Source organism: Tachysurus fulvidraco, chromosome 25 (genome assembly GCF_022655615.1).
Source record: "Tachysurus fulvidraco isolate hzauxx_2018 chromosome 25, HZAU_PFXX_2.0, whole genome shotgun sequence".
Taxonomy (NCBI): Eukaryota; Metazoa; Chordata; class Actinopteri; order Siluriformes; family Bagridae; genus Tachysurus; species Tachysurus fulvidraco.
This window is the reverse complement of record NC_062542.1, coordinates 12,680,253-12,702,429: the sequence shown is the minus strand read 5'-3', so window position 1 is coordinate 12,702,429 and position 22,177 is coordinate 12,680,253. Positions and strand designations below refer to the sequence as shown.

The following is a 22,177-nucleotide window of genomic DNA, read 5'->3' as shown; positions in this document are numbered from 1 at the left end:
CACTGCCCTGCTTCAGATAATGTTTTTAGTCTTGCTATGATTAAAGGACCTTCGGCACTCTGTGTGTAGCACACCGGAGGCTTATTTCATCCCCTGATTCCGGAGAATTCTCAAACCATGAGGCAAAGCTCCCGGTTGTCAGAAGTCGGACGTTTATGAATTGTTTTTTTCGCCACTAATGTATCTGCATTCTGGCCTCCGTGAGCTCAGCCGTAATAATTAAAGACACACTGTTTCACCAAACCGCATTAATCAGGCTTTATGCAGACTTTGAAGCCTTAATAGAAAACAGCCACGGTTAAGCCTGGCTCTGCATGTTTATTGTGTCTGGACAAATTGAAGTAAGATTCTGGCTTGTGTGCTGCATTACAGAGTGGCAATCAGTCAGGAAATCACTAAGGAAGAGTGTAGATTATCAGTGGTTGTGGGTTTGAAGGTGCTGTCATGGTTGTTTTATGACAAAACACAAACTGAGGATTGGGGAATCAGATACACTTTCCTCTGAAGGGTTCAGGGTTCAGTTGCAGCGACTTGTTTTCTCTGGACTCTTGTAGTAGCATTCAGTACAGAAGTAATAGGTTAATTATTTAAGATGCTTCAATATATGAACAATATATGCACACATAAAGGAAAAAACACTCTGTACGCATCTTTATATGAATTCTCCAGGGTTAGTGGTTTGATTTCCGCACCGCATTCTTGACTTGAAGCACATACAGAGACATATTAAAGTATACAGTATACCCGTTGAATGCTGTTAACATCAGAATCTCTTTCTTTTAGTCTGTTTTCTATCCACCACATCTATCCTCCTCTTCTCTATTTGAGGATTACACCTAATGTCTTCCCTAATGTCTAGTCAAAACAGAATTAGCTGGGTTTGTTATGTTTTGAGCCCTGGATGTGATGACCCAGCCTCTCTCAAAGACAAACTCACTGAATCCAGGGATTACTGGGTTCAAAGGTTAAATAGGCTTTTTTTCTTTCTTTATTCAGAAACATGCTGAGAGATTGTGAAGTCTGGGTATTGCTGTGGATAATAAAGATTTGTTAAAAGACTTGTTCAGTATTATACAATCAAATTTACATGTATGCTGACTTAGTAATATCTACAAGGTTTGGGGCTTGACTCCTTGTCTCCTGTCTGTGTGCACAAAATTTGCATGTTCTTCTGTGTTCATCAGGGGTTTCCTTTTGGTCCTCTTGCTTTCTTCCCCAGTACTAAGACATGAGTGCATTGTAGGCTGATTGGTATCTCTAATGCCAAGTGTCTTCTGAGATTCATTAAATGCTGTGTATCAAATTCACTAATAATAAACTCTGCAAATTGAGTATATACACAAGGCATGTTGGTGATATACACAGACACAATAAAGTTCAAGGATTTCAAAAGGGCTGAAGGACAGGAATGTTATCAGGAATGTTTAAAGACTGGAAAATAGTAGAGACTTTGCATACATATAAAACTTTTTTAATTAAGTAAAATAAAATATTTTTAATTGAAATTTTATTTAATGAAAATGTTGTTTGATTTACATTTAGTATTAAGAAACGTATGTATTCATATCAAATAACACTACGGAACAGGAAGCATCTAATCCAGGAGTGTCCGGTTTTATCCGGAAAGGACCAGCTTTTCATTCCAGTCAAGAAGAAGCTACACTGCTGTCTGAGTGGAATGAAATCCTGCACCCACACTGGACACCGCTGCTCTAAACAAATGTTATGAGTGAATTAGAAAGATTAAGAACAGTTGATAAACTGTATTATAAAATATCTCTATGCAAATAGGTTTAACATGTTTATCCATAGCTGCAAGTTTTAATATTACATTTTATCAGCTTTTCAGTAGATATTTTTGAAACACAGCACCATCTGGTGTTTTTTCCTGGTTATCAACATCGGACAGTTACAAAGCAGCTTCTTCTCACTAGAAATTTAGCAAGATATTTAACAAATAAAATATGAAATAATTAGACCGGTTGACTTGTATTATATTCATTTAATATCAAGAGCGCACCATGTAAAAATAAATACATTTATTCCTGTTATCATATGAGCTAAACGGATGTGTGAATTATTCTTCTGAATTATTTCAAAATGTTAGATTAAAAAAAAAAATTCAACTATTACAATTACAACAGCAATAAATGTGTGTTAGTGATCAGGTTCAGATTTAAGTAAAGTGCTTCAATGTTGCTTTCAGTCTTTTATCTGGGTTACAAAATCAGCAGAAACAGTTTCCACAAACAGCTGTAAATAGTTCTGGACTAAAGTTTAAGTTCACACAGTCTGGAACTAGTAAGATGATATGAATCTTTTCTAGCTTATATTGCTTTTGATATTCATATACATTAATATGAAACTTTATATTTACTTGTAGCGAAAACAATGGAAAATATTAGGTTGTTTCTATAATAAACCAGACTCCAGGGTTGGAGGTTAAGTTTTACTTTCTCTGCATCATAATGTTGATGATGATGATGATGATGATGATGATGATGATGATGATGATGATGATGATGATAATGATGATGATGATGATTATGACGAAGACGATAATGACGATGTCCTAGTCTTTAGCAACACTCAAACCAACATTATTATACATTAACAGTCAAGAGGTTAGCTTTTACTCACAAAGTCAGCTATTGCTGAGGTTCTGAGGTTTCTTTACCTCCCAGGATCTTTACCTTGCAGAGGTAGCTTTGGTTTACTTGTTTGCTTTTGTTTACTATTTTTGCTCTTACTTGCTAGGTTAGTTTTCGCTAGCTATATCATTACTCAGCATTCAAGAGGATAGCTTTAATTCAGAGTTTGCTTTTGCTTTATATTTTGCCTTTATGTACTACCCTTGCTTTCATTCAACATGTTTGCTTTTGCTTCTGAAGTTGCATAAGTAGCTTTTGCTCACTAGTTTGCTTTTGCTTACTACATTTGCGCTTATTAGCTAAATTACAGTAGTTTTCACTTGCTAGCTTTGTTCTAGTTTTCACTAGATTAGCTTTGCTCACTAGACTCAAACACAAACACGTTCAAAAATACCTTAAAGGAAATGTACATTTTTGATAAAAGCTCTGAGGGAGAGACTCCAGCAGCTTCACATGTAAAGTAGAGTACTTCTGGTAAAAGTTTTATACACATTAGCAAGTCTGACTATTTCTCAGACTAAGAAAAAACGCCAAGAAATTTAGCTTCCCTGAGGCTTTAAATAGAGCTTTGTCATAAATACTCAGTCTGTGAGGTGTTAGAGTTTCAAAAATCTGTCAAAACGACTCTTAGTAGAGGAATTATTTGTGTTCATTGTGACCATTCCATCCACTGCATCTGACTCGACTTGATTGCCTGGGTGTAAAGCGGTGTAGTAGAGGATCAGAAATACCAGTCCTATTGTATTAGACGTTAATATGAAAGCTGTAACTGGTAAAAAGAAGTCTGATTCCACAGTCCTCGGTAGGAACAGGAACAGAAAAAGGGGAGCTGAGAAGTTATGCAGTGTGCTGAAAATGTAATATATGCTCATCTCTTTTTTGGTTTTCTTTCCTTTAATGTTGAAAAAGGTGAAAACAAGAATGACCCCAACTACCATGCGATAAAGTTCCTCCAAACAACGGAACGTGCAGAAATCAGTTTTTACCATATGAGCCCATACGGTCCCTGCTAGCCAGACGGAACCTAACACCAGGATATTCCAGTAGCTCAGCATAATAATCAGAGCGAGACTCAGAATGCGGGCGGTGATGGTTAAGGTTTTATAAAGCAGGTAGACGGCTGTAGGAATTCCACCAGGCATTTCATCTATGTTGGGGAGCGATCTGCGTAAACAGCGCCAGTAGTCCACTGTGCTCCAGGCTACATTTAGGAAGGAAACGGCCATGCTAAGATCTGCAAAAAAAAACAGAACAAACAATGTTGTGATTGACTGATTGATTGATTGATTGATTGATTGATTGATTGATTGATTGATTGATTGATTGATTGATTGATTGATTGATTGATTGATTGATGGGATTTTGACATTGAAATTAAGCCCTTGGGTTGTGTTCAGTACTTAGCAATGCACTGATGCTGTGTCCTGTTCTGTGTACACTGTCAATTATTTGCTATTGTTAAAGATGACTAGTTTTTATAATACTTTTTTTAAAATTACCAGCTGACTAGTAAAAATGAACGCTCATGCAAGGCGTAATGTCTCATGGATGATTTAAAATTTGAGATACCTAACAATTGACTTTTAATTTTCAAAGAATGATGTTCATCTTTTCAGTACAGTTCCAGAGACTTGTAGATTTTATGCAATCTATTGTTCCTATTATTCTTATTATTCAATTTTACTCCTGTGTACATCAAATCTTGTGTACATCAAATACTCAAGACTCACACTGTAGCTTGGAGGTACGTTGGTGCTCCAGCATGATGTATGCCTGCAGGAGGAGCTGAGGAACGCTCTCCAGAAATGTCTCCATCAGCCGCAACATGCTCAGATCAGCCGCAAAACCAAACAGCTTGTCAGTACTCATGCCGGTGTGTGCCCTCCATACACAACTAAAGCTCTTCTTCAGCAGATCATAATACCTAGACAAGAGACACAGTATAGACATTATGAAGGCCAGGTGGTGCTCTATCACTTATCAAACACTCACCTGAATTGTTCCTATGGTTCCTGGTCCAGAATGTCATAGACCTAATAGCAGTAATAGCTCTTTCTAGCTCAGTGCATAGTATGGTTTCGTTTAGTAACACTCAGAGTTATATTTTAGCCAAAAGTGTTAGATCTTAGCTTCAAGTAATATACACTTTTATTCACTGAATGTAAAGCGGTAACCACGACAACAAGACTGTCACTGCAACATGAACTGCATTTTCATAGATGCATAGATTTTTATTCATACACTGTATTTTCTTTCAGCACATGAATCCACAAATCAGCAATATTTAAACTCGCAATTACTTCTCATTATTCATCATGGGATTACTTTAAATTCTGGCTGGTGTGAGCTCATCACCATCCATGTGTTTTTTTGCTGTTGCAATGCTTGTGTTATAATGGTGTTGTTATTGTCTGTTTGCCGTCTCTTGGGGAAACGAAGAAACCCCTTAGATGATGGCTAGGAAGAGCCTGATGCAGACACACAAAAACAACTCTCTCTCAATCTTTGGACAATAATCAGTCTCTTTTTTATCTTTTAAAGCTGCATGTAAATAATTTCCAGATTTATAGTGGTTTTGGTTGCGCTAATCTTCTTCATAGTCAATTGACAAATCGTAATCACTCTTATATTACCGATTGTGATCACGCCACATGTGACTTGAACTCAGTAAACACCAATAGAACTCAATACCACAACAAACTGAAGACTGACCACAGCATGCTCTCAATCTTCCAGTAACACAGCTCAAGCTCGTTCAAGACATTTCTATGTAACTAAACATTCAAAAAACAAACACAGCATTCATTACATGCTCATGAATGCTCATACCATACCATTGTACCAGTTCCCCAAGATTTAGTGATTTGTTTTGCAGTCACAAAATCTGAAGCACAATCAAGCAAAATCAAGCAAAGAAAACTTTGCACAGAATTGGGCCAAGATGCGTTGTGTGACAACAAGTATCACAAAGTGAAAAGTGAAAGTGAAAGTGACGTGACATACGGCTAAGTATGGTGACCCATACTCAGAATTTGTTTTCTGCGTTTAACCCATCCAAAGTACACACACACAGCAGTGAACACACACACCGTGAACACACACCTGGAGCACATTCAGTCAAAGCATTCTTCAAATTTACATGCTATCTTATATAGAAAGTATATATGTGTGTCTTCACTGCAAGGATTTTTAGAATCCTGTGTTTGCGTTTTTGCCATTTCAAAAAAAAGTCACAAACACTCCTGCACGGACTAGTTTACTGTGTGCTGGTTAATCTCCACACATCTGCACAAATTCCTGCTGGTTCTCAAGTTTCTTCCCACCTCCTAACAACTGACTAAGAAACAAATGGACATTATCCATTTATACGCCTCCTCTGACAATCCTACGTTTGGCCACTAGAGGTCGCGTTTTCCCAATATGCAATAAATGATTCCCATAGAGTCCCCTAATCTCTCTCAGCTGTTTGAAATTAAGTTCCTATTATTCAGTGTGTACACTGTCTACCACACCTGACCCTACCTCTCACTGTCTCTTTGGTTTTGTTTTCAGCTGAACTTTCTGGATCTGGTTTCTGGATTACGCCTAAATGTTCTCCCTTCTGCTGTCTGGTTTTCCACTCTGATTTAATCAAATTTAAAGAACGCTGCCATTGAACGCACCTTAGTTCCTTAGTGCAGCTCAGGATTGAACAGCTGATACACGTGACCCTCTGGCTTCCTGTCCTTTAATCGGTTTAATCAGTAACCGAGTGTGGCCTACTTATCTTTAAGATGATCCTAATGGTGATGGTGATAGAATAGTGCTGAGATGTCAGAATGGTTCACATGCCATTCCTTTATCTTACACTGTTTCTGAGAAAGTAGTGTGTTACCTGAGAATGAAAGAATTAGTACTTCAGAGCTCAGTGCTTGAATAACATAATAAGGTTTTTAAAGAGTTTTTAAATCCATGATGTTTTGAAGTTTAAAACATGATATAAATGTCCAAAAAAATAAATATGAACGTCACACTTTGACCAAAAACATCTTTAAGTCTAGTAAGAGTCCTTATCAACATTTTACCTGGTGAAGAAGCCCAAGTGTAACAGATGGAGCAAGCCGATACTAGTCGTGAGCGATTCTGCCCCCTCCTCACCATTAGAATCTTCCCTAAACCAGCAGTAGCTGAAAATCTGTGTGCACAGTGATCCGACGAGAACAAATAAGAGTGTCAGTGCAAACCAGGTGTAGTGTCCTTCCCTGAAATACTGCAAGCTCAGCAGCAAATCAGATGCGATATCCACCACCGAGAAGATCAGTCCAATAAAAGTGCAGATCCACCGGAATTTAGTAAACCCCATGGCTTTGATATCATATCAGAAGAACACTAGGTGATCATCCATGTTTGTGTAGGATACTAATTTTGTTTTCGCAGGATATCCGAACTGGGAGTAAATTTTCAGCTGCATAATCTGTTCAAACAGGGAGACAGTGTTTATGTCAGACATGTAAAAGATTTATCATGAAGTACTTTTCCATTTTAACTTGTTGTCACTAATCAATGTACTTTGCTCCTCCAAGTATCAATCACTGTGCTTGTCTTAAACCATAATGTAATCATGTAAAGCCTCGGTGTGTGGCAATAATTCTGATTATAAAACAGAATTTGGACAGCTGATGTCAATCTGAATGTTCTGTGAATCTTTAACACAACTGTATCTTGATTCTTCTATATTCTCCTATACAACACAACTACAATGCAGTCTTTATGTCTGAATAATGACTATATCTGACCCCAATACACTGACTGTGTATTGTGGAATCAATATAAAACAAATCTCAAAGAGATTTCTATGGTATCTGAACCGAATGTAAAACAAGTGAATAGTACACACCTTCTGAGAGCTCTCACACACTCCTGCTTCCTCCATTCCTCGGTTTCTGTAAATGTCTGCGTGTTCTCATAACCCGAGATCTCCACACCTTTCTTTGTAACTATGACGTAATATTCCCACACACACCCATGACAACATTCCTACATACACAAATATTCACTGTATATCTACCCAATGGCTCATGTTTGTCTGATGTATAGATTAATCAGGGAAAAACTCCAAGCAGTTGTTCAAACAAGGAGCTGAACCTTTGTATCTGTAACTAGATACTGATACGTTTCTTCTACATTAAGTGCTTAAAGGACAAACCGGTTAAGCTTCTAGATAAAAGATATACAGGCCGTCAGTGTCAGTAGTTATTTTTTCTTGTGCAGCATAATTATTGGCACCTTTCATGAAAATGAGCAGAATTATTGCAAGTATAAAAAAATTATATTAATATGAGCTCCAGAGTCTGATTGGATAGTTTCTCATGCATAATTGGGTTATGATTACAGTATGTAATACACCAGTACCTGTTTTTCTTGAGGACACTGAAGAGACATCCTGGTGAATTTTTACTGCTGTAAGGATGATTGAGAGTATCCTGTGTCACAGTCTGGTATGGGAACTGCAGAGCCGTTGATAGCAATGCACTGCAACAGGTGATGAAATCCACATAGCGCATCACAGGAACTTTACTTCCAGCCAAAAGAAATGCTGTCTGTGTCAAGCTTGCAGTATTTTTAAAGACTCCTCCCACCTTGCACATAGACTGTTTGTTCCTCTTCCCTCCTGTAGGCACTTCAGGAGCCTCCAGACAAAAACTAGCAGACTGAGGAACAGCATTTTCCCAAGGGATGTCTCTCTATTGAACGCTGTCTCTCGGTGACCGACCCCACCAAACTGCATTTAGTTGCGTTTTACTTGTACATGTGTAATGACAAAAAGTGGAAACGAATCTAATCTAATCTAATCTAATCTAGTGCATTAGGTTAGAATTAAAAAAGATTAAAGTAGTACAATAAAAACAGTTAGAGTGAAAGATCCATTGATCCACTCATCTCTACTGCATGTACAGTACAGGTTGGGCAGTATCGTACGTCATTTAATGCTAAAATAACTTGTTATTATTTGAAGGACGTGTAATCTGCTTAGCCCTGCCCCTTTTTCCTAATGGACAGTTTACTTTTACACCACTTTTAAATGATAGAAGTAGATCTTTTAGATCAGTTAAAATACAGATACAGATGCTGTTGCAGATGCTATTGTTGCTGTTCTGCAATTTCACTCCAACATCTGGCATGGATGTTGGAATTTTAATCTAGTCAGATTAGTCAGTACTAGTAACCAGGCTTCCTAGGCTTTACATGCTCTTGCAAAACAAAAAAAAGAGGAATCCACTTTTCTGCCCCCAATTTGAATGTCAAACACAAGTATAAATGACTTATTTACATATTGCAGATTAAGACTGAAAAGACTGTGTAGTTATTATAAAGCCGGTGGGCTCGTCTTTGGGGGAAGTGGAAGGCTTACCGATGATTTCACTGTAATTATGTTGGATTGTAGAAGCCAACATTCTGTTTTGCTTATTCTTCTTAGACAAAAATTTATTAATTCTCCTCCTAGAGCTTTCAAGCCACATGCACTAAAATCAGATATGTCGTTGCCCCTGGTCTTAAGTTTGTTGTTACTTTTCTAAGCTATCCGAGTACCGGTACTCACGGCACCAGGTCTCAAAATGGCCTTGATTGCCATAGACATCCATTATAAATTTATAACTCGGCAAGCTTTCGAGATAACTACACCAAACTCAGCCAGCTTCTTTAGGGTGATACTCTGGATAAATTGGTGTACAAACTGGCCTTCGATTTTTCCACAGCCCCGCCCCTGAAATATGCAAAATCAAAAAACTTTCGACAACATTGACATGTGCTATATTGTGTCAGCACAACGGGGGGAACTGCGTCAAGGGTATTCAGTGATGTCACATGCTCATATCCACTCGCCTCCAAAAGTATTGCACTAGCATACCGGCCTTTGGGAATACTTTCTCCAACAAGCCAACATCAAAGTTCATCACGACAAACTTTACAAATCTAGTTGCAGTTTTCTATATAAAATTTATTCTGCTATAAAATTGCAGACTGTATTGAACTCTATATCTTAGAACAAAACCAAATTTAAATGTACAGCTAATGAATAATTCATTTCAGTGGTCTGAAGTAAAAGAGTGCAACACAGTAGGAAGCATCATCTTGGCTTGGGTTTGAATCTGTGTGGTTTCACATGTTCTCCCTGTGTTGTATGGGTTTCCTTTGGATTCCTCCTACATCCTAGAAGTGCTATAGGTAAGTGTTTCTGCGTTGTGTATTTCCTCTTCACTGCTTCTCTCTTTCTACCCATCCCGAGGCATCCAGAAATTGTACCAGCTCCGACTGTCTTCCGTGCCATGAAGATTTTGGACTTCCACTGATATGAGGCCGACTCTGTGAGGATCCTGAGGCATCTAGAGATGTTCCAGCTCCAGTTAGACTCTGCTATACTTAGAGAAGATGCCAACTCTATGTGGTCTTTGATGACAACAATCTCCTCATCAATACAACATTTGTCAGACTGTATATTTATAATCACACCCTCCAGTGTCACCCATATGATGATGAGGTTCCCCTTTGAGACTGGTTCATGTACAGACATAAATAACACTATACTATACAAGATAATACAGACTATACAAAATAATGCAGATGTGATACTATAGACATTATGAGTACGGAATATATGACTGATCAGTTATGTACATAAAATGTGGAAAGTGCAAATAACGATATTGTGCAATATTGCGCTTTTTGTACAATATGCAGCAGCAGTAGTGTGTAACATACACGGACGATGTGATGACTGACAGTTCTGATAATGCAGTACTTATGTTCTGTAAAGCTGCTTTGCATGCAGCTTTTTGCACACTTTTTGCTATTTGCACATTCTGTCTGACATTTTAGTTGATTGATTGCTGTTTTGCACAATAATATCTCAGGTAACTGCTGCTATAACACTGTGTCCATTCCAGTATTTCTGCACACGTAATATTGTCTGAACTTACAGTATTTACACTGGTGCTGTTTCTGTTTAGGGGTGCACAGTAGCTTAGTGGTTAGCACGTTTGCCTCACACCTCCAGGGTTGGGGGTTCGATTCCCGCCACTGACCTTGTGTGTGTGGAGTTTGCATGTTCTCCCCATGCCTCGGGGGTTTCCACCGGGTACTCTGGTTTCCTCCCCCGGGTCCAAAGACATGCATGGTAGTTTGATTAGCATCTCTGGAAAATTGTCCGTAGTGTGTGAGTGTGTGAGTGAATGAGAGCATGTGTGTGCCCTGCGTTAGTTTGGCACTCCGTCCAGGGTGTATCCTGCCTTGATGCCCGATAACGCCTGAGATAGGCACAGGCTCCCCGTGACCCGAGAAGTTCGGATAAGCGGTAGAAAATGAATGAATGAATGAATGAATGTTTCTGTTTATTGTCTTTTGTGTATTGTCTTGTAATTTTGTCCTGCATTGTCCTGTCTGTCTTGTTTGTCTTGTCCTGCACTGTTTGCACCAGGTTGCACAGTCGCACTTTATGTATCTAGGATTAACTTACTAGGTCCTTATAGCTCTGTCTTTGTTTTGTGTAACACCATGATCCTGGAGAAACCTTGTCTCATTTCACTGTGTACTGCAACAGCTATATATGTTTGATATATGACAATAAAAGCTTCTTGACTTGACTTCACTTGACTTTTAGAGCAATACATTTGAATAGAATAGAATTGTATTGTATTGCAACAGACATCCACGATATATTTCCTCCTCACACTCTGTATTCACTTATTACACTGACCAGGGTAATGATGAGTCGACGAATTTAGATCCTCTACTCTACACCACACCACGTGAAAGGTTTTCCTCCAAGCCAGCAGGTGGAAGCAGTGAGCAAGCTCGGTCTCCAGGAGAAGGAAAAAGAAGAGAAAGAGCTTGGAGAGTGAAGAGGCTTTAGTGCTGTTTGCAGCCACTGTGAGGTTTTGCTCTGCTCTGCTCTGCTCTCTGTATCTGAGTTTGGTCAGGAAAAGTTTCTCTAGCATCATGGGCTTGAAAAAGAAGAACAGTAAAACGTATCCTGTCCTGAGCCATGAGTTTGTCATCAACAACCACGCAGATATCGTGTCTTGTGTAGCTATGCTCTTTCTCCTGGGACTCATGTTTGAGGTGAGGATAAAATAACAACATGAATAAATCAGGTTTGGGTTATTTACACACTCTACAGGGAGGAAAAGGCGACTGATCGAAGGATTGTTGCTTATTGGTTTGTTTTGTCTCTTTATTCTAGACCTTTGTGCGTCCACAACGCTGTGCACGACGTTCTTCTGTAATTTTACACGTTGTATTCGGTGTATTTTTGTAGTGATTTGACTCCAAAGCTATAACACGTATTTGCGCGAGCTGTGTGGATGGTTCCTGAGCGCGTGCGGAGGGTTTGACGGTTACGTGGCATTCTGTGCGCGCGCTGTCATCGAGACGCTCTGCCTCAGCCACGTTAGCGTTATTTTCACACAGTGACTCGGTTTCCGCTTTTATTCCGCTCAGACATTTCTCACTCTTCAGTGTTAACTTGCTTTACTCTTCCGTTTGTTTGTATTTACGTTATAAGTTTAAGTCCTGCAAACCAGCGCCAGCGTTTAAGTCGCGGTGCATCACGGGAGATGTAGTTCATTATGTTTAAGTGTGTCGATTAAAGTTGTGCTTAATGTCAAAATAATAGTTTGTATTCGTGACGTGCTGTGTGTGTGTGTGGGAGAGATGTGTGATGGTAACAAGTGTGTGTGTGTGAGAGAGATGTGTGATGGTAACAAGTGTGTGTGTGTGTGTGAGAGAGAGAGAGAGAGAGAGAGAGAGATAGATGTGTGTGGGAGAGAGAGGGAGAAAAGCTTGATGTGTGTGAAAGAGAGAGAAAAGCTTGATGTGTGTGAAAGAGAGAGAAAAGCTTGGTGTGTGTGAAAGAGAGAGAAAAGCTTGGTGTGTGTGAAAGAGAGAGAAAAGCTTGGTGTGTGTGAAAGAGAGAGAAAAGCTTGGTGTGTGTGAAAGAGAGAGAAAAGCTTGGTGTGTGTGAAAGAGAGAGAAAAGCTTGGTGTGTGTAGATAGATATGTGTGTGTTTGTGTGTGTATGTATGTATGTATGTATGTATGTATGTATGTATGTATATATATATATATATATATATATATATATATATAAATTTATTTGTGTCTGTGAGAGAAGAGAGAGAATCTATTGTGTATATATTTAAATCCAGTACTGTAATATATTAATTGTATTATTATTATTGACATTTTACTGATTTTTGTATCCAACCTTCAGTTTTATGGAAGCCAATATGAGAGTATATCCAGGTCTAAGAACAAGAATCTCTGACAAAACTAAAACGTAAACTTAGAGAGAAACCATAACTCAGTAAGTGTCAGTATGCCATTTTCCTTTTGAATCATGGGTTTCGTATTGCTTATTTTTCCTGTTTCTGTAGTCCAAGACTTGTATATTAAAAGTATAAGTTTACGTATACGTTTTGTTTTATTTTATTACTTATAGACCAAATTTGTGTTGCAGATCCCATCAAAGATTGCGGTTCTGTTCATCACGGTACAGTACAACGTCACAGTAACAGCAAACGGTGAGTCCGAGTCATTGTTAATGTTCTTAAAGATTTGTTTTCATGCAGATAGACTGCAGATCCAGATCTTTACATGACTTCTGTTCTATATGAGAAGATTCTGAAAAGAGGACTCAATAGATACATGACTTTAACAATTATCCTAAATTAGAATTTAAAACACTACTCCTTATTTATTTGTTGGCTTTATATAAAATTGGTTAAAAATTGGACAGTGATGTAGGATTCACCTGGACCACACCTGGGCTCTTAAAAAAATTTCATCTTCATCCATTTCTGATGCAAATTTGTGTGAAAACACTCTGACGAAAAAGTTCACACGAATGTGCAGAAATGGTTTTCATTTGTTTAGTAATGTTTATTAATTATGACATTAAAAAAAAGGACTAAACAGTGCATCCCCCCCCCCCCCCCCGTGTTAGTTTTGTCTGCTTAATGAGAGGAATTCTAAGAACCACACTGTGTATCTTCATTATCAACCTACTGCTTTGAAGAAAGAACACCGTACAACCCTTGAATTGTCTTCTATTAGACCCTTTTAATATTCACCACTTCTGGCTCATGTTCCATGTTTAAAAAGTTCCATATTGCTCAATCCAAATCGGATAATCTACGTGGCGGTCATTGCGATAAGACCCGGACAAGAGCGGACTTTCTAACAGCACGTCAAGGTCATTTAAGTGTTGGGATTAAATGCAACAACTAACATGACCTCTCGTAGCCTGTGTTAAATTTTCATACCTTGGTATTCGATCACGGTTTGAGATTTTTATGGGACTGCTTTAAGCAAATATTTTCTCGTACCTCATTTGAGGGTTTCAAATGTAGTCAAAATAAGGAACCTTCAAAGACTTTCTAAATGGGTTAGAGTTTATCTCTGAACACTGGCTGCTTAGTGGAACACTTAGGAAGTGGTATTATGAAGTGTCGCTCATAAATCTCTTGCAGATATTTCCTGGTGTGGAGAAATAAAAAAAAAAAGAAAAATAAAAAAGTCAGTCATTTCGCTTAAATAAAATGTTTTTATTAAACTTATAAAACTTTAATATATAGTTCACTATATAGTTTAATATCAGTTCTATTACTTTGCTATTTCAGTTATATTCACAGCTGCACCTCTGTACAGTCTCTTCTCTTGGCTCATGTCCTGGTTGTTACCTGATCTCTGACTACTTTGTTGTTACACTCTTAGTTAATTTAACACCATTGTCACGTCTGTGTCTGTGCGTATGTCTGGGTGTCAGAAGGCGCTGAGGAGACGCCGGTGAATTATTTCCAACATGGCCTGAAGGATATGGCCACTGTCTTCTTCTACATGCTGGTGGCCATCATCATGCATGCCATAGTCCAGGAGTACATCCTTGATGTAAGGACCTTTTCTTGGTTTTTTATTTTGTTGTTGTTGTATTATAGCTAGCTGTAGATGTGCACATAAGACAGTATTTTCTACTTACATTTTTTTAAATGTTTGAAGTACATTTGTTAGAAATCTTGCTTTCTTTTTCACACAGAAAATCATCAGGAAGATGCACTTCTCCAAAACCAAACACAACAAGTTCAACGAGTCGGGCCAGCTCAGCGCTTTCTATCTCTTCTCGTGTTTGTGGGGAACCAGCATTCTGATTTCTGTATGACTGCATTAAAGTTATTACAATTATTACGCAAGGTTTATGTCATGAATGTAATAGTTTCTTTGCTCTGTGTGTGAAGGAAAACATCCTGTCGAACCCTGTCAGCCTGTGGGAAGGCTACCCGCACACGCTGATGCCGTAAGTCTACGCCACCTGTTCTGCTTATAGATAACATTGAAGCCTTGACCTGTAGGTGACATGCACTGGATTCTTTTACACAGAGACAAAATGGACAAAATTGTCCATTGTTAAAAGCGCTATACAAATATAATTGAATTGTCCTGTTTAGGTAGCATCATCCTGTACAAAATATTTTCCTGTGCCATGATCTCAGTATCATAATATGACCTATGACCATAACCAGGAATCCTGTTGCTTTCAGGTTCCAGATGAAGTTTTACTACATCTGTCAGCTGGGTTACTGGTTCCATGCTCTTCCTGAACTCTACTTCCAGAAGATCAAGAAAGTGAGTGTATAAAGATTAGCAAGGTTGTTGTTTTTTTTCTCCCCCATTTCCTGTCATTGTGAGGGGACAAAAGGTTGCCTCCAGGGTGTGTCGATGTTTACATGTAAAATCTGTTTCCACCACTTTTTTTTTTTTTTTTTTTTTGTTCTCAGGAGGACATTCCCCGTCAGCTGGTTTACATCAGTCTGTATTTGGTCCACATCGCAGGCGCTTACATCCTCAAGTAATGCACACAGATCTCGTACTCCTTGTGTACATTTGTGATTTGTGTAAATTAGATGTTTGCTTTAACAGCACACTCAGTGAGTGCAGCGCATCCTTGTTTCAGGTATTTAAATTGTGTGTTCTCAGTTTGAACCGCCTGGGCGTGGTGCTCCTCGTGCTCCATTATTTCGTCGAGTTGCTCTTCCACATGTCTCGTATCATTTACTTCAGTAACGAAGAGAGACAAGCGGGGTGAGTTGCTTATGGAGCAGAGTTCTTTATCTATGATCATCATCTTAACTGAGGAAAAATCTAAATATCCCTCCAAACCCAGGATTTCTTATTTCCCATTTGAACTTGTCTCTGAATGCTTCATTGTCTTATTAATTACCAATTTTATTGCAACCACATTATAAAACATAAATGCAAAATAACAGACAGGCATCAACATCATTTTTTTTCCTCTTTTCATCTACAATCTGAGCATTTATATTCATTCTTTTCTGCTTAGCTTAATCAAAAAGGTTGTTTTTGGAAATATTTGTTCATAAGATAAATTGAGAAGGTCACCTAAAGCTTTCTGGACATGGATCTAAAACAGAAGGTAAGATTTTAAGTGTGTGTGTGTGTGTGTGTGTGTGTAGGTTTTCAGTGTGGGCTGTCCTATTCGTCCTGGCCCGCTTGTTGACTCTGTCTCTATCCGTCCTCACTGTGGGCTTCGGTTTGGCTGGATCTGAACACCAAGGACTCAACCTTGCAGAGGGAAACTACAATGTGCTGTTTGTCAGGTGAAACTGGAAACATTTATTAAAGTAATAAGTCCACCAATTAAAGAATAAATAAGAAAAAAAAGCACATAAGGTATCATCAGGATCTAACAAAGGTGGTGTGATTGTGGTGTTGTATCACATTATTGCTCACTTTACTAGTTAAAAAAAATTGGCTAAATAACCTGCAACATTTCCAGAATGTTTTCATGTCCAATTTCCTATTTTTTTCTTTCTTTCTTTCGTTTTGTGGTGTGCTTGATGGAGCAGAGTGACTGTCCTGGCTGCCATCTGCATCACTCAGGCCTTTATGATGTGGAAATTCATCAACTTCCAGCTGCGGAGGTGGAGAGAACACGCTCAGACTCGGCCCATAAAGAAGAAATCTTCCTCCTCAAAGGGCAAGTCCAAGAAAGGTTAGTGCTGAAGTCTTTTAATTTAATGTATTATTTTCTTATTGCTTTTGTTCATTTATTATTAAGCAGTTGTCTGTGTCTTCTATCACTTACTATACAGATTATTAACTTGTGTGCTGATGTCTTGTAGCCAACGGAGTAAACGGATCACTGAGTGCCAACGGAGCGGATTCTCCCAGAGCCAGGAAGGACAAATCATCCTAAACAGATCCCGCTGTTCATTCTTCCATTCTCTCTCTCTCTCTCTCTCTCTCTCTCTCTCGCTTGATCATTCCAAGCTCTGTGCTTCAGTCCTGCCTTTTTTTTCTTTCTTTCTTTTTTTTTCCTTTTTTTTTTTTCCAAATTTTAATACACTGCACATAATTAGCATTTCTCAGCTCTCATGGACCTGATTACACTGACTAGTAAGCATGTGCCAATATCTTCATATCATGATACATGAACATTTCCTGTGAGAGGACTTGCCTTCTCTGCAATAGAGCTTCAAAACAAAGGACCTATGAAGAATTTTTTTGTACATTTTATCAGTAATGCTGCCTTTTTTCCCACAATTGTAATATATCGATGTACTATACAAGCCATTGATGACACATGCCTGCTCGTCAGGAAATCAGCCTGCTAAATGCGTATAGGAATAGCTGATAAATGTGCGGTGCACAGGCTCAGGAACTGCCCTATAGGCTTTTGTGCACAGTAGGGGGCCTACTTTACAAAATCAGTGCCCTTTTTAAAGCTGGGTGCTGAATACTGTATTGCACAAAGCTGTCTATTCATCATACATCACAGGAAGAGGGCTTTCTGTTTTTCCCCTCTGTTACTAAAAGCGTCCAAATGATGCATGCTTTTAAGCTGCATTCTGTATTTACCAGGATTCATCAGTGCCAGTGCAAAAAGCCAATAAACACTTCAAGTGCCTGACTATACCAAATTTGTATGAACATTTTAAACAAAGTTTAAAAAAAAAAAAAGAAGAGTAAACAGTATGTACTGTGTTAAAATGTGCCAGTGTTCTGTAAAGATTTCAAGGCCAGCTCTGTGTGAGTGTATATGTGTGTATGTCCAGGTGTGTTTTGTCGATGCATTCGTTAATTTGTCATTAAAAGAGTAATTTGCCATGATCGTGTCCCTAGCAGTGCCGTGTGTAACCTTTCAGAAAGTATGTTTAATTTGACGCCTTCATAGATGAACAGAGGAATTAGGAAAGAAATTGCCCTTTTTGTTTTGTTCCACCTGTGTGACAATACAGTCTGATAGTTTGTAGTTTGCATATACACCATCATTTTCTGAAGAATTTATTTTGTTCTACAAAGAAAAAATGCATTCAATAAAATACATAATGAAACTGGTACAATTTCCTTTTGTTTATTGAAATGACTGCTGTTTTTATTTATTTATTGCTGGGTGAGGTGGAGTTTGGCGTGGGTGGAGGTGAAGTGGAGTGTAGTGGGGTGGGTTGGAGTTTTAAATTCAGTGGGGTGAGGTGTAGTGGAGTTTAAGCGAGTGGGGTTAGCGAGTAATGGCAACTCGTTGTCTTGAGGTGGTTCGAGTGTTTTAAAAATTGTTAATCTCTTGGGATTTTCATCTCTAGACTTTACTCTGAATGATGCGACAGTACACACTCAGTACAGTCTGGTAACTAAAACAACCATTCTTTTCAACTGTTGTGAGTGGAAAATCATCTCAGAATGTACAACACATCAAACCTTGAGGTGGATAGGCTACAACAACAACAAAAATCACATCAGAATCCACATGGGTACAGACTTTTTGTTGTTTAGGCACATTCTAGACAATTGTTTCAAACTTTGTGGCAACCATTTGGAGAACAACATATGGGTGTGACCTTCAGGTGTAGGCATATTTTTGGCCATACTGTGTATATGTTCAGTAACAAGGTGTGCGATTCATTATATAAGGAGTTCTCATTAAGAACATCAGATCTATATCCTGGACTAGAAAGAAAGCAGCTCCAGCCAATTTTCTTTATATCATTTTATGACCTTTAACAGTGCAGTTGCCCTTGGTTAAGGGATTGAAGTATTTTTTTAGCTGCTTAAGTGTCTTCGTCGGTGTTTTCAAGAAGCTTGTTACCAGCACATAACGTGATGTAGATGTCAAACAGGACAGAGTAGCTTAGCCCTTCTAGCCTATTTACTCCATTCAGCCCTGTATTTGATTACAGTGAAAAAGTAGTAAAGGTAAAAAAAAATAAAAAAGTAAAAGGGAAGAAACGTTATGCACTATTTCATTATTGTCAGCACAAGGTGGAGCCATGGCCTTATTTTTTATTTTATTTTCTACAACCTGATTTCAACCTGAGAATTTGTGTGCGTGTGCGTGTGTGTGTGTGTGTGTGTGTGTGTGTGTGTGTGTGTGTGTGTGTGTGTGTGTGTGTGTAGATACAGTAGATACTTAATTATAATGCTAAGAACAATTTGTTGTCCAAATAACATCAAGTAGTAGTCTTAACATGGACATTTTCACCTAATGGAGGTGACCACCTACATGCTGGATTTTATTTTAATGCAAAGAGGTTCCCTAAACAGTATGACATCATTTCAGCAGGCAAAGTTTTTACCTTGTAGGAATATTTGGCTGGTCCCCATGAAAAAAACAGCTTTTTAACCCTCAAATTGTACAGTAATCTTTCAGAAAGAGAATCCCAGAGAATCTAGAGCCTTATAATAGGACTACTGGACATTAGTCTGAATGGAAAAGTCCAACACAGGGCACTATGTACACACAGATTTATACGATCACACCTAGGGGTAACTAACTATTTGCCTTTCCTCAAACTGGAAGAAGCAATTTAAAATGTAACATATTTCCTTATAATAAAGTCTGTCGAATGCACAAAATTTCTCATCCTTTGAGAGGAAATATATTGTTTTCAATTGCTTTTGGTTTTCAAGTGATGGTTGTAGCTTTTGATCATTTCCTTTTTCCCTGTGTCTGCACCCTGTACACTGTAACTGCACACTGTTTTGTGGGAAATGAACATGTTTAAAATATGTCCTGTACATTTATAGATCTTCATTACAACTCATTGCATGTTTTAGGAAAGATGCACATAAAGCAGTAGTGTATCTAGTATATCAGACTTCACTTGGAGTCCTTGAGGTGGTCTTGCAGCATGTGAGATGCAGGCAGTACCAGTATCTATAAGGATTATACCCTGAACTGGCCCAAGTCAAATGAGTAAGAAGTACAAAGAGTAGAAGATCATGTGGGATTTTCAGATTAAGGCAGATAGGCAACTAATGATGAAGCAACCAGACAGTAATTATAAATTAGGAGCAGAAAACAGCAGTGGTCAGAAATAGAAAATTTTGAGAATGTGGAAGGTCAAAATCAAGGTTGTCACACTGGTGCTAAGAGCACATTGGTTTGTAACCCCAAAGTCCAGATAAACACAATCTTGGATGTTGCAACATACTTCAATGCATGCATTGCATACAATTCTTTAAAAGGTTTGAATGCTTTTCAAGCATTCGCAGTGTGAGTTTTGAATTTATTTATTTCTGCCTAAATCAAACTAAAATGCCACTGTGTTAAATTTAATATGTTAGATGAAGTGTTGTTTTGTCTCAAGTTCAAGGTTTAGATGCTGTGCGAAACATTGCATTACTTATATCGTCTTTGTTTTGGCTATGAAAACTAGACATCTACACAAAGAGGATGTGCAGGCAGACATGTAAGTCTCCACACAGCCTGTGAAGTTTTGGTTAGAAATTCATTGTTTTCAAAACTAAGCAAGCAACAGAGCTTATTAGACGTGTTTTCAGTTGCAGTTCCTCTTCCGCTCTGCTTGGCACAACTGTCATCTCTGTGTTTGACATTGCTGCTTTTTTTTGTTTTAGCTATTGAGGCTGGACAATTTCGTAGCAAAAGAAATGCCATAGCAGTAGGCCATTAAACAAAGAGATCAAAAGTAACCAAGTTAAAAAACCCTTTTGCATAATAAGAGTAATTTAAAGTAAACAAACTGGCATGAAGGAAAAAATGTATTGTATATCTTTTAGCCTACAAAATGTCACACCCATGATCTCATCCATTAACTCTACCGTGCTTAGAGGGTGAAGAAAGTCTAGCTACAGGAAGTGTGTCATTATTATTTCTAAACAACAAAACCACTGCATTTTCCCCAAAACGAGGATGTCATTATGCAAAGAGTTAACACATTAAATACTGACATACAATTAAAGCACAGCCAACATGTAATCAATCAGCCAAGACAGGTTTACTGTCTATCTATCTATCTATCTATCTATCTATCTATCTATCTATCTATCTATCTATCTATCTATCTATCTATCTATCTATCTATCTATCTATCTATCTACTTGTGTAAAGATTAAACAATAAGCATGGTACACTGAATTTCTAGAGAAACAGTTTATGTTCGTTTTTGTGAACCACATCAACAAATGTGTTGTTACATAATGTGTGATATTAGTAATATTACGGTTTTATCTGGAAAAGTTGTTTTCAGTATTAATATACTGCCATATACACACATTAGCCATGTCTTATCTGATTAATAGAATGTGTGTAAATTGCGTGCATTTGTGTTGCAAATGGCAAATAACCCTTGCATATCACTGTTGAAGAAGCTGAAAGTGATACAAGTGCTTAAAGTTTCCACAAGCAGAATAGAAACAGAAAGTGTTATAACTAATCACAGACACACACAAAGAGCAAATCCATAGACAGTCCAAAGACTATCAAAGATACAAAAAGAGACAGAGAAATCCCTTTGCAAACAGAGTACCCTTTTATTTGTACAATGGATTCTGAAGTATACGCATGTATGTTTTGTAAGATAATTATAATATATTTTATGTCAGATTTTTTTTCCAATACCAACATTGTGTCTGTTGTAGTTAATTACAACCTGTAAAGATGTCATTACATGCAAATACCATGTAAACTAGCATTAAAGATGGCTTCTTTATAACAACCTTATTGAACCTGTTCCAGATAGTTAGAAAGCTCTAAAACAAAGTGAGTACGTACCGAACATGAGATGGTTCGTCTGATCTGGTTGAAAATAACGTAAATGGGAGCTGACATACATATGCACAGAACGGATGGTAGAAAACACAAGGGCTAAAACCAGGCAGATTCCACAGATGCTCTCAATTATTTTGGCTTGGTCTTAATTTCTGTGATTTTAGGGACCCTGGGATATATTTACATGAAAAGCAGTTTTTGATGAACACCAAATAAAACTGTGATACTCTGGAAAGAATTGCAGAAATATGAAGTGAGACCATTGCATTGATTAATTAAAGGTTGCCCGCTTTTAATGGGTATAGTATAGTATAGTATAGTATAGTATAGTATAGTATAGTATAGATATTAACCTTCTGGCAAATTGCATGGAATATAAATCACCAGCTTGACCAGCATTCACAGATGTGGAACTTTGAGCACAGCTTTTCATAAAGCTTTTGACCTTCTTATCAGACAAACAGACTTT

At 38.0% G+C, this 22,177-nt stretch overlaps 2 protein-coding genes across 5 annotated transcripts; one reads left to right on the top strand and one right to left on the bottom strand.

Moving 5' to 3' along the window:
- Positions 1 to 1,987: 1,987 nt before the first annotated feature.
- xkr9 (XK, Kell blood group complex subunit-related family, member 9) lies at positions 1,988 to 7,637 on the bottom strand. The gene is made up of 4 exons (XM_027170280.2): positions 7,528 to 7,637; positions 6,716 to 7,104; positions 4,382 to 4,575; positions 1,988 to 3,885 (listed from the first exon to the last, which is right to left on the bottom strand). The coding sequence occupies exons 2-4, from the start codon at positions 6,991 to 6,993 to the stop codon at positions 3,248 to 3,250; spliced, it is 1,110 nt and encodes a 369-aa protein (XP_027026081.1). The 5' UTR covers positions 6,994 to 7,104; positions 7,528 to 7,637; the 3' UTR covers positions 1,988 to 3,247.
- A 3,857-nt stretch (positions 7,638 to 11,494) lies between these two features.
- tram1 (translocation associated membrane protein 1) lies at positions 11,495 to 18,041 on the top strand. 4 transcript variants are annotated; one of them, XM_027176991.2, is made up of 11 exons: positions 11,495 to 11,750; positions 13,147 to 13,210; positions 14,458 to 14,576; positions 14,722 to 14,838; positions 14,921 to 14,979; positions 15,224 to 15,308; positions 15,461 to 15,531; positions 15,660 to 15,764; positions 16,157 to 16,300; positions 16,550 to 16,695; positions 16,826 to 18,041. In XM_027176991.2, exons 1-11 carry the CDS (start codon positions 11,628 to 11,630, stop codon positions 16,897 to 16,899), a joined length of 1,107 nt encoding a protein of 368 aa, XP_027032792.1. In that variant the 5' UTR covers positions 11,495 to 11,627; the 3' UTR covers positions 16,900 to 18,041. The 4 variants fall into 4 exon arrangements, with proteins under 4 accessions (XP_027032792.1, XP_027032784.1, XP_047664756.1 ...); XM_027176983.2 differs by having other exon boundaries at positions 14,455 to 14,576; XM_047808800.1 differs by having other exon boundaries at positions 14,455 to 14,576; positions 16,796 to 16,930.
- Positions 18,042 to 22,177: the final 4,136 nt, after the last annotated feature.

What these genes read in the sequence shown, in the direction of transcription:
- xkr9 (XM_027170280.2), bottom strand. Translation starts at nt 6,993, where the DNA reads ATGGGGTTTACTAAATTCCGGTGGATCTGCACTTTTATTGGACTGATC. An exon ending in CACTTGGGCTTCTTCACCAG is followed by an intron (nt 4,576 to 6,715) that starts GTAAAATGTTGA and finishes TCTCTTGTCTAG; the next exon opens with GTATTATGATCTGCTGAAGA. An exon ending in ACGTACCTCCAAGCTACAGT is followed by an intron (nt 3,886 to 4,381) that starts GTGAGTCTTGAG and finishes TTTTTTTTGCAG; the next exon opens with ATCTTAGCATGGCCGTTTCC.
- tram1 (XM_027176983.2), top strand. Translation starts at nt 11,628, where the DNA reads ATGGGCTTGAAAAAGAAGAACAGTAAAACGTATCCTGTCCTGAGCCAT. An exon ending in TCCAGGAGTACATCCTTGAT is followed by an intron (nt 14,577 to 14,721) that starts GTAAGGACCTTT and finishes TTTTTCACACAG; the next exon opens with AAAATCATCAGGAAGATGCA. An exon ending in AACGAAGAGAGACAAGCGGG is followed by an intron (nt 15,765 to 16,156) that starts GTGAGTTGCTTA and finishes GTGTGTGTGTAG; the next exon opens with GTTTTCAGTGTGGGCTGTCC.